The sequence below is a fragment of the Plasmodium sp. gorilla clade G2 genome, assembly GCF_900097015.1.
Source record: "Plasmodium sp. gorilla clade G2 genome assembly, chromosome: 13".
NCBI lineage: Eukaryota > Apicomplexa > Aconoidasida > Haemosporida > Plasmodiidae > Plasmodium > Plasmodium adleri (nom. inval.).
The window spans coordinates 345001-357500 of record NC_041705.1 but is presented as its reverse complement, the minus strand read 5'-3'; the positions used below and the strand labels follow the sequence as shown (position 1 = coordinate 357500).

The 12500-nt window shown below is 19.3% G+C and overlaps 4 protein-coding genes across 4 annotated transcripts in view; 2 read left to right on the top strand and 2 right to left on the bottom strand.

Moving 5' to 3' along the window:
* Positions 1-439: 439 nt before the first annotated feature.
* Positions 440-1069, top strand: PADL01_1308400 (H/ACA ribonucleoprotein complex subunit 1, putative; the record flags this gene model as incomplete). Its single annotated transcript, XM_028683611.1, has 1 exon — positions 440-1069. One exon carries the CDS (start codon positions 440-442, stop codon positions 1067-1069), a length of 630 nt encoding a protein of 209 aa, XP_028539772.1.
* Positions 1070-1867: 798 nt separating this feature from the next.
* On the bottom strand, positions 1868-5530 carry PADL01_1308300 (HORMA domain protein, putative; the record flags this gene model as incomplete). The annotated part of the gene is made up of 1 exon (XM_028683610.1): positions 1868-5530. The coding sequence occupies one exon, from the start codon at positions 5528-5530 to the stop codon at positions 1868-1870; it is 3663 nt and encodes a 1220-aa protein (XP_028539771.1).
* A 2021-nt stretch (positions 5531-7551) lies between these two features.
* PADL01_1308200 (U4/U6 small nuclear ribonucleoprotein PRP3, putative) lies at positions 7552-9807 on the top strand (the record flags this gene model as incomplete). Its single annotated transcript, XM_028683609.1, has 1 exon — positions 7552-9807. The coding sequence occupies one exon, from the start codon at positions 7552-7554 to the stop codon at positions 9805-9807; it is 2256 nt and encodes a 751-aa protein (XP_028539770.1).
* A 354-nt stretch (positions 9808-10161) lies between these two features.
* Positions 10162-12500, bottom strand: part of PADL01_1308100 (protein phosphatase PPM6, putative) — a gene marked incomplete at both ends in the record, with an annotated part of 2628 nt that continues 289 nt past the window's right edge. Inside the window, 3 exons of the mRNA XM_028683608.1 lie at positions 10162-10188; positions 10343-10398; positions 10479-12500. The exon at positions 10479-12500 is cut by the window's right edge and continues 289 nt beyond it. Coding sequence (XP_028539769.1) covers positions 10162-10188; positions 10343-10398; positions 10479-12500 — 2105 coding nt within the window. The remainder of the gene's footprint in view (positions 10189-10342; positions 10399-10478) is intronic.

Sequence of the window (12500 nt, the reverse complement as noted above, 5' to 3'; positions counted from 1 at the left end):
ATATAGTACTATATATATAATATACAATACATATATAAAAAAAAAATATTTTTATTTATTTATATTTTATTATTTTCTTTTTTGAATATAATTTATATATGAATATATATTATGAGAGTTATATGAATTGTTAAATGGCCTTCTTAAATCATATAAAATATTTATATATATATAATATATATATATATTTTTTTTATTATAAATATATAAGTTAATGATTAATTATATATGTATTTATGATAGATATAAAAAATAAGTTGAAGAAGAAAAAAAAAAAAAAAAATTAAAAAAAATAAGCGACGTTATTTTATTGAATGTATGAATATATATATAGAATGTATTCATATTTATCCACATAATGAAATATATATTATATATATAAATTAAATATAATATATATATATATATATATTATATATATTTTTATATAAATAAAAAGATGGGATTTTTTAAGAAGAACAAGAAACAAAGCTTTAATAGAAATTATGACGGAGACTTTCAATGTAATAATATAATTCTTGGAGGGACTTTTTATAAACATTGTGAAAATGATTTATTATTAAAAAATAAATTAGAGAATCTAGTTCCATATTTTAATGGGAGAATATTTTTAGAAAATAAAGAAGAAATTGGAAAGGTAGATGAGATTCTAGGACCCATAAACGAATTTTATTTTTCTGTCAAATTAAAAGAAGGTATTAGAGCAAAATCTTTTTCTAGTGATACACATTTTTTTATTGATAAATCACAAACATTACCTTTAAGTCGATTCTTACCACAAGAAAAAAATTCACAAGGTCCTATTAAAAAAAAAAAAAAAAAATCTAATAGAGACAAGAAAAAAAATAGTTTTAATCACAACAATAAGAAGCCAAACAATTATAATTTTAAAGGAAATAATAATAGGAATGACCATAACAATAGAAATGACCATAATAATAGAAATGATCATAATAATAGAAATGATCATAATAATAGAAATGATCGCAATAATAGAAATAATAAAAACAGTTTTAGAAATAGATCAAACAGTAGTCGTAAATTTAGTAATCAAAGAGGAAGATTTTAAATATATATATATTAAATGATTTTATAATGTCTATTTTTTATATATATATATATATTTTTTTTTTTTTTTTTTTTTTTACCTGAACGTTCAGGTAAAACTTTCACAATGTTCATGCAAAATAAAATATGACATTTTATTGTTTAATTATATTCTTATTTTTGTGTTATACAAATAAATAAATAAATAAATAAATAAATAAATAAATATATATATATATATATATATATATATATTTATATTTATATATATTTTTTCTTTCTTTTTTTGGTTTATCTTTTATTTAACACATGGAGTGATATATATTTATATATATATGTTCATTTATTTAGTATCATGTTTTATTTCATTTGATGGTCTTAATAAAAAAAAAAAAAGAAAAAGGAAACTTCTCTTAAATTAATTAGAATTCATCTTATATATTTTATTTCATATCTTTTCTCATGTGTATATGTTATTGTTATGTTTAAAAAAAAAAAAAAAAAAAAAAAAAAAAAAAAAAAAAAAAGTATATATAAGAAATCATTAACGGAAACGAAAACAATTAATATAATATTTATAAAGAACAAATTATATAAAATATAAGACGGAAAAGGATACAATGAGAAAATTAAAGAATGCACACACATATATATATTATATATATATTATATATATATAATTAATATATTTATTAAGATATGTTTTGTGTTTGTTATATATTTTGGTGAATATTTGACGACACATACATATATAAATAAATATTTATGTGTGTATATATTATCTTTGTCAGTTTTTTTTTTTTTTTTTTTTTTATTTTTTTTATTTATTTGTTTTATTTTTTTTTTCATTATCCTCTTCGTCGTTGGTCGAATTTGTAGTAGACATAATATCACACTTTACTACGTCTTTATTATCCTTTTTATTAAATTTATTTTGAATGGGTATATATATATTACTTTCATATCCTTTATTTTTTATAAATTTATCTTGAATTACATTTTCATTAATAAGTCTATGTAGTAATGGTTTTGCAAGTAAAGGGTATATACCTAGTCCTTTAGTAATAATATCTTTATTAACATATTTTGTTTTAACACACATATTATAAACATCATTGTATAGTTTTTTTATATCATTATTAATTTGTTCATCATTATTAGTAGCAAATAGTTCTTCTTCTTTATGTTGTTGTGGTTGTTCTTCTTGTTGTTGTAGTGGTTGTTGTTGTTGTTCTTCTTCTTGTTCTTCTTCTTCTTCTTTTTGTTCTTCTTCTTTTTGTTCTTCTTCTGTTTCTTCTTTATGCTGCTGATAAATATTATTATTATAAATACAGTTTACATCATCTTGATGTTGTATATTATTTAACATATTGTCATTATTTATTATAATTAATTTTTGTTCTTCCATATTTTCATTTATCTCATGATCGATTTTGTCTTGGTCATATGTATTTATATTTATAATAGGTTCTTCAATATCTTCATTTTTATCAACAAATTTAAAAACACTATTTTCATTTGTTGTAATAATATTATCCTGTAATAGTTCATCTAATATTTTATCTATTTCATATTGTGATACACTTGGGAATTTATTTTTAATTTTTATCTTACTTAAAATTTTATATCTTGTAATATACATCTTAATTTTGTTTAACAATTTTATTCTTCTTTGTTTTTTTGCATTAATCATTTTATCTATAATTTGATGATTTTTATAAGAGGATTTATTAGGATGTACATGATCATCTTCATTATTTATATAGCTATTATTATAAATATCTATGTGATTAACAATAAGGTTATTATTATTATTATTATTATTATTGTTGTTGTTGTTATCACCATCATCCATATTATTATTATTATTATTATTATTATTATTTATATGATTGGACATCATAACATTTTGAATATTTTCTATATTCCTCTTTGAAGTAATAATTCCATTTTTTTCATTATTATTTGTAATATTCGTATTAGCATTATGCATATATTTACTGTCTTTAATATTTTCATTTATCATTTTATTAGGTTGAAGATTATTTATATATGTAGCATTATTTGTTGTGTTGAATATTTCATAGTAATTTTTATTTGGGTTATATGAAATAATTTTATTTCTATCTGTTAATATATTTTTATTACTAACATCATTACTACTAAGACTTGCTGTTCTTCCTCTTATTCTTAATCTTGTTCTAGACCTTAGTCGTGTAGTCATATCTTCTTTAACACTTATATGTTCTTTAATATTTACATCTTTTTGAATACTCATATGTTCTTTATCATTTAATAATGTATTTGTATTTTCTCGTCTCCTTGTTCTAGTGATAATTTTATTTTTTGTTTTTGATGACGTTCTTATTTTTGAAATACTTCTTGTACTCACTTCATTTTCTCTTCTTCTTCTTCGTCTTCTTCTTCGTCGTCTTCTTCTTCCTCTTCTCATCTGTCTGACACTTTCTTCATCTATGTGATCATTAATATTTATATTTGCATTTTGCATAGCATCTGGATTTATACTTCCAATAAGGTTCATGTTTGTATTTAAATTTTGATTTATCCTTCTTCTCGGTTGTCTTGTTTTTCTTTTTCTTCTTCTTTGTTTGTTTAATGAATATGCTGAGTCAAAATGGCTATTCATTTTATGTTCATTTAAAGGATAATATATATTGGGGTTATTCAATGTATCATCATAATGATCATCGTTATCATAATGGTCATCGTTATCATAATGATCATCGTCATCATAATAATCATCATCATAATAATAATCATCATCATAATAATAATCATCATTATTATCATAATAATCATCATCATCATAATAATCATCATCATAATAATAGTCATCAGAGTAACTATCTTGATGATAATTATTATAAATATTTTGATTATCACAATTATATTCGTCATTATAATGTTTTTCTATATATTTATCTTCTTGTCGATCAAAATTGTTATATTTATGAGATTTTTCTCGTTCAACACATTGAACACATTCTTCATGATAATCATCATCATCATCATCATATAAATTGTCACATTCATCATCATATTCATCATCATACTCATCATCATATTCATCATACTCGTCATTATCATCATTATCATCATTTGTTAATGGGTAAACCTCAGGTCCCTTTCCTTCTATGTGAGGTATTCCTTTACACATTTCTTTCCTTTCTAGTTTCTTCAAGTGATGAGTATGTTTCTCAAAATAACCTTTATTATACATTTCTATATTTTTATTTATAAAATTATTGGTAGTTGAATTCACAATAATAGAAAGGAAGTGATGACCTGTGTTTATTTTTCCTATATAATCTTCATTAGGTATATCTATAAATTTTAATAAGTCATTATTATCTGGGTTTTTAAAATATGGAGGCTGATAATTATATGGAACGATTTCATCATAATATAATAATTTCATAGATAAGTATGTCCTCTCTGGTAAGGGTTCTAATGTTTGTGTAAGTAAAACTAAAGATCTTAACAATTCATATGTTTTATCTTTTGCTTGTTTTTTAAAAAATAAATTATTAATTTTTTTTTTTTTTTCTTTATTATTTTTATTAAATAATCTTTCTTTTATACTTTTGAGGCGATTATAATTTAAATAGGACTTTTTATTATCATCAAGATTATTTACACAATAATTATTGATATGTTTATAATTCTGTGAATTCATAAAACTATTATTTTGAGGATGAGATATATTGTTACAGTTTAGTGTGTCGTTTTTATGACATGGATATTCATTTGTGTAATTCTTTTGGATTTCATTCAAATTTATTTGTGAAGAAATATTATTACATATATTATGATTTACCATTTGATCTACATTTTGATCTACCATATGATCTACTTTTTGACCTCCCATTTGACCTACCATTTGACCTACCATTTGACCTTCATTTTGTTTTTTATTTTCATTTACCTTATTATAATCACCAATTTTATTATTAGATAATTCATTTGTTGTATGTTCATAATTATTCTTCTTGATATAATTATCATTATATATATTATTAACAAAATTTTTGTTTACATCATTATATACAATTTTTTTTTTATTTTCATATGAAGATTGGTTTGATTTCTCTAGAGTGATATCTATTTCATCTCCATTTTTATTATTATATGAGAAAGTAAATTTATAACATTCGATTGTATTATCATATATATCATTTATATCTAATATTAATATTCTTAAATATTCTTTTTCAATAGCTTCAAAAACACCTTTTTCTAACCAGTTTATAATCATATGTGCTTGTGGATTTATAGGTAGAAGTCTTTTTAATTTTAATTCATTAATACATACTTCTTCATATGCATTTTCTTCAAATAAGTTTCTTAAATACGTAACTAAACTAATTCCTAATTTAACTATATTCTTTAGCATATTTACAGAATCATTCTTTGTAAGAACCTCATTGTGAGTATGCGTTCGAACGCTCATACGAGAAAGCATCTTAGCACTCAATAAAATTTAAATAATATTATATATGACAAATGAAGTATAACAAATTAAAGAATTAATCTATTACAAAAGGGAAATAAATAAATATAAATAAATATATATATATATATATATATATATATTCAGAAAAGACAAAGAGTTGGTGTTCAAAGGAAGCATGTAATAATGTCTCAAGTTATATAACTATGAAATTTATAATATATATACACATAAAAAAAAAAAAAAAAAAAAAAAAAAAAAAAAAAAAAAAAAATTTATATATATATATATATATACATTCACATATATTTATATATATAATGGCAACTAAAAATTAAAAAATAGGACATATAAGTTTTTTTATATGTACATTTAAAAAATACTCACATATATATATACATATTATTCTATCCCTGTTAAGAATAGAAGACATATTTAGTTTTTACTAATATGTTCTTATAATTTATTTAAAAAAATATTACAACAAAAATGTATATATATAATATTATTTTGAATCAGTTTACACACTCGATAATTAAAGACAGTTGTATAAAATTACATTTCATAATTTAAAGATATAAAAAAAAAAAAAAAAAAAAAGGAAAAGAACAAAGAACAAATCAATCATGTAATATAAAACATATAAAAGCTGACATATAATAATAAAAAAAAAAAAACAAATAAATAATATGTATATATATATATATATATATATATATATATATATATATAACGTAAACAATAAATCATATATTAAAATATATTATATATACAAAAGAATAGATTACATATATTTTTATCAATAATTTATAGTGACACACAAGAACGTATTTAAAAAGTTATATTTATTTGTAATCAATAAATCATATATATGTATATATAATATATATATGAAAACATATAAATAAATATTACATAAATAATATATATATATATATTTATATATATATATATGTTTTTATTTATTTATTTATAATAATGTATAAATAAGAAATTCATTGCCGCCATTTATTTATTAAAAAAAAAAAAAAATAATAATAAAAAAAAATATAATAGAATTATTATGCAAGCATAAAAATAGTGTATTACCCAATTTTACGAAAAAAAAAAAAATAAAAAATAAAAAAATAAAATAATAAAATTATAATAACAAAATAAATATGAAATAAACACAAAATGAACATTAAGTGAATACAAAATAAATATATATTTTTTTTAAATTATTATTATTGTTTCTTTAAATATATAAAAGTAGAAGTATATATTCTTTTTTTTGGTTACATAAAAAAAAAAAAAAAAAAAGAGGAGTATAAGTATTATTTATATATATGTATACAATATTATATATATGTATATATATTATATATATATATATATATATATTTTTTTTTTTTTTTTTTTTTTAGTAAATGCATACATTCATATATCTTTAGATAGAAAAAAATTACTTTGGCAAAAAAAAAATAAAAAAATAAAAAAAAATATATATATATATATATATTATATATTTTATTAATAATACGATTATATGAATATATTATTTATATATAAATTTTATTTTTATGAATAGATCCTATTAGTATATTTATTAATATACATTATAAATATCCTAATATTTATAGATTTTCTGATTTAATAATATATTAACATATATATTGTTTATTATATATATATATATATATATTTTTATTTTTTTTTTTTTTTTTTCCTTATCATTTAGTTATTATATATATAATATTTGTGGCTAAAAAAACTGGAAAGAATGAAAGAGAAAATGAAAATTTTTTTTTTTATTTATTTTAAAAAGTAAGAGAAGTATTTTTTTTTTTTTTTTTTTTTTTTTATAAACATGTAGAGACAGAAATGATGAATAGATAATATTTAAAATATAATCCAAAAAATAATACATATATATATATATATATATATATATATATATATATTTATTTATTCATTTATTTTTTATTATATAAGGTGTATTATTTTATCGTTTTCAATATTTTTAATTATTTTATTTTTTTTTTTTTCTTGTTATGGATGATGTTAAGAAAAGAAGAAGGTCGAGGTGGGGAGATGCAGAGAAAAAAGAAGAAGACAAAGAAGGAGATATAAATAATAATAATAATAATAATAATAGTAATAATTTTGAGAATATAAATAATAATATCAATATATTATTAAATAAAAATAATGAGATACCAATAAATAAGAATAATAGTATTATGAATATACCTGTGTCAAGTTCTTTGCCATATAATAATTTAAATAATTCAATATTTTCTTCTAATATCCATTTGAATATTTTAAAAGCTACTGAAGCAGCTAGATTGGCTATAGAAAAAGTAAAGAAAGCTAGTCGATTTAAAGAGAATGATAATATAAATAAGAATAGAAGAAGACTTGATTTTATTCCTAAACCTTTAATGTTCGATGAACAAGGTAGAGAAGTTGATGATGAAGGTAATGTTATAAATATTAAACCTATTACCTTCTCAACATTAAAAGTAAATATGAATAAGTTAGATGAAGATAATATATTAAAAAAAAAAAATGATGATGATATTATTATAAATAAGAATCTTAATATTGAAAATATTAATAATGATATAAATAAAGAAAATTCTTTATGGTTCGATAATAGAATTAAAAATGTTTCTAAAAGAAAAGAAAAAAAAAGTGGATTTTTTAATTTTATAACACCAGGCTCTTTTATCAAACATGCAAGTAATAAACAATATAATAATAAAGCATTAATGAATTTTGATTTAAAAAAAATTATGGAAGAAAAAAAAAAAGTACAATCTTTTCAAGAACTGTCTTTAAATTTTCTAAATAATAATGTCAATGAAAATATAAACCCTAATATGATTAATATAAATAATAAAAAAAAAAAAGATGATAGCATTTCTAAATTTGAAACATGGGATCATAACCAAAGATATGATATTTTAGAATATTGGGATAAGGATTTATTTATATTAATAGAACATATGTATTTAAAGAATGAAAATAATGTTGATTATATAAATGAATTTATAAAAACAGAAAAACAAACATGGGAAGATAAAAAAGAATATATAATAAATAATAAAACGAATAATATTGATAATAATATAAATGACAAACATAATAATAATAATAGTAATATTAATAGTAATATTAATAGTAATATTAATTTGTGTAGTTCTTTATTAACACATGAAGAACATATCCAATTAAATAACTTATTAATAAAATGTGATGTTTTATTATTATTAAATGATAATAAAAAAATAAAATCACATAAAAATAATATATATATGCTTATAGTTAATAATTTGTTATATATTATAAATTTTAATTATATCAATCATTATATTGAACACCCAGTCTCTTTGAATGAAGACAAAAAAGGAAATGATGATGATAATATAAATATGACACATATGTTTTTAACACCTCAAGAAAGAAAAAAATTAAGAAAAAGAAAAAGACAAGAAAAAGAAAGAGAGAAACAAGATAAAATAAGAATAGGATTAATGCCTCCACCGCCACCAAAAATGAAATTATCAAATTTAATGAGAGTCATGGGTGAAAGTGCATTAGCTCAACCATCAAAAACAGAATATGCAGTCAGAGAACAAATGAAAGAAAGAGAATTAAGACATTTTGAAGAAAATCAAAAAAGAAAACTTAAACCAGAAGAAAGAACTAAAAAAAAAATTAATAAATGGAAATCAAATTCAGATGAAGAAAATGATGTTCTATTAATATATATTACTAATTTATCTAATAAAAAACATATCTTTAAAATTGATATTAATGCACAACAATTACATTTAACAGGTGTATGCTTTATGACCGTTTTATATAATTTTATAATTGTAGAAGGAAAACATGTATCTATAGAAAGATATAAAAGATTAATCTTTAGAAGAATCAAATGGAATGAAGAAGAATATGATGACGAGCAAAATGATAATGAAGACAATCATATTATAAATACAAATGAAAAAAATCAACCACAATTAAATCCTATAAATAATAACATCAACCAGCAAGACAACAACGACAATAACAACAACAACATATATCATGATAATCATGATAATAATGATAATAGTTTATATAATCATCATTCACAATGTAGTTTAATATGGAATGGTGTTGTAAAAAAAAAAAATTTTAAAAACTGGAAAATGATTGTTGCAAAAACAGAAATGGAAGTAACAGATTATTTAAGTCAACATGATGCATTGCATTATTATCATATTATAAAGAAACATAGATCAGTTCTTGAGCACATTTAAAAAAAAATTGTGCAATAAATATTATATATATGTAATATATATATAATATATATAATATAATATATTTAATTTTTTTTTTTTTTTTTTTTTTTTTTTTTTTTTTTTTTTTAAAAATAATACACAGAGGTATAAATGAATAAATAAATATATTCATTTAATTATTTATTTATATTTTATTTTAAATTCCCATATTTGATTAAACTTTATAAAATTTAAAAATTAAAACAAATAATAATGATAAATTCAAAAATAAAAATAAAAATAAAAATAAATAAATGAATATATACATATATATATATATATATGATTATATATTGCCCTATATGATGATGTAAGGCCTTCTACATGTTTACGTTAAAAATATAAAATTACCAAGGTCATCTGAAAAAAGAAAAGAAAAAAAAATAATGATAATATGAATAAAGGGTGCATAAGATAAGTAAAAATTATATATATGTGTAATATATTATAATATATATATATATATATATATATATATATATATATATATATATATATATATATATTTTATTACATCGTCGACGGTATCTATTCTTGCCCATCTTCTCCAGGATTCCTTAATAATTTCCTCTAAAAAATAAAATAAAATAAAAAATACACATAAAGAAAAATATAATATATATATATATATTTATATTTATTTATATTACCCATTGCTATGTGAACTTTTTTTTTTTTTTTTTTTGAAACCATTTGCACACATTCCTCACTACTTATGAATTCCCAAATACCATCTGTAGCTACAATTATAAATTTATCTTCTTCTAATTTATCTAATATTTTGATAGTAGGTTCACAAGTAACTCCAATAAAAGAAGAAGTTATATCACCGATTGCTCTACTCATGGCTAGTCCTGGATACATTTCATCTTTGACAAAAACTCTATATGCTACATCTCCATGTAATTTTTTGACCTCTCCTCCGAATGCAAGAATTCTATCTTTTTCTAACTTTAAAGATGGTTTATGATCTTCTGTTATATTATATGCTGAGAATTTATTGGTGTGAGGATTTTGTTTCCCCATGACTGCTCTACTATCACCTGTATGTGCAGAATAAATTTTTTTGGTAATAAAATTATAAAGAATGATTGTGCAAGTGGTTCCACTTAAATTATAATCAATAAAATTAATATTGATTGGATTAATATTATTATTAATACAATAAGAATAATTTACCAAATAACAATTTATCATATAAAATAATGTTTTCATAGTACGTACAGGATTTTCATAAATCTTTTCAATATTATATGAAAATAATAATGGAAGAACTACATGTACAAAATTACTAATATCATGACCTGATGGACCATGTCCATCAAATACCATAATTAATATCCAATCATTTGTTTGAATAATTGTGAAATCATCTTGATTAGGAAAATCTACTTTTTTTCCTTTTTTACATGCTACTGATATTTCTGAATCACATATATATGATGGAGATTTATAAAAAAAAGTATTTTTATCTTGAAATGGTTTCATATCCTTTTGATAAAAACAATATGCACCCATAACTATAAAATTTATTTTCAAATCTGGTAAATTTTTATCACAATCTATTTCAGTTATATCTCTATAAATTAATTCATCACGTTCTACTGATTCTACTATTGTTGAAAACGAACATTTCTCTTTTTTTTTCTTTTTTTTTAATTCATTTTTCATATTTTTTTTCTTACATAATTTCTCTTCTTGTTTATTTTCTGGATACCTTTTTAAATACATATTTTTATATTTCTTTTTTAATTTATTACATTTGTTTTTTATATATTTCTTTAATAAACTAAAATCATTTTTTAAAAAACTCTCTACTATCTCTTTTGGAAACGTTGGAAACTTTATAACATCATGATTAATATTTAAAGAATTTATTAAAAAATATCGATCCTTTTTATTTCGATCTAACATATCAACAATATTGTTTGCATTAAAATATAAAAATAAACTAAATAAAAAAACTACGATTATATCTACATCTCGAATATCGTTTAATATCATATTACTATATTTAATGCTTAACAAATTCTCATGTTTATTCTTTTTAACCATAATATTATTATTAATAATAGTACTTCCATTATTAATAATATTATTATTATTATTATTATCATAATCATCATTCATATCTTCAATACTATACTCAACACTATCCTCATCATTCTTTATTAATAATTTATTTATATTTTCATCTGAGCATTTTCTTCTTTCATCATCTTCATCATATGTACAATTTAATCCTTTCATCTTATGCACACATTTTTCTTCACCATTGCAAAGATTACAACTATTGTTGTAGTATTTGTAATTATTGGAAACGTTATTGTCATATATAATAGAACTATTATTACAATTGTTATTATTATTATTATTAATATTATTTATATTATTCATATTATTCATATTATTCATATTATTGGTGCTATATTCCCTTTTTTCATTTTCATAATTTACATCATCATTTGTATTATTTTTAGCTAGCTCGCCACTGACTTGTTCAGAATTTTTTTTTTTTTTTTTTTTTTTCCATTTATCAAATGCACTTTCCTCTTTTTTTTCTTTAACATATAATTCATCATCATCAATATTATTTATATTATCTAAATTATTTTTCTTCATATTATTTATGGAAATACCATCATTCATATTGTTCTCATTTTGATCAGATG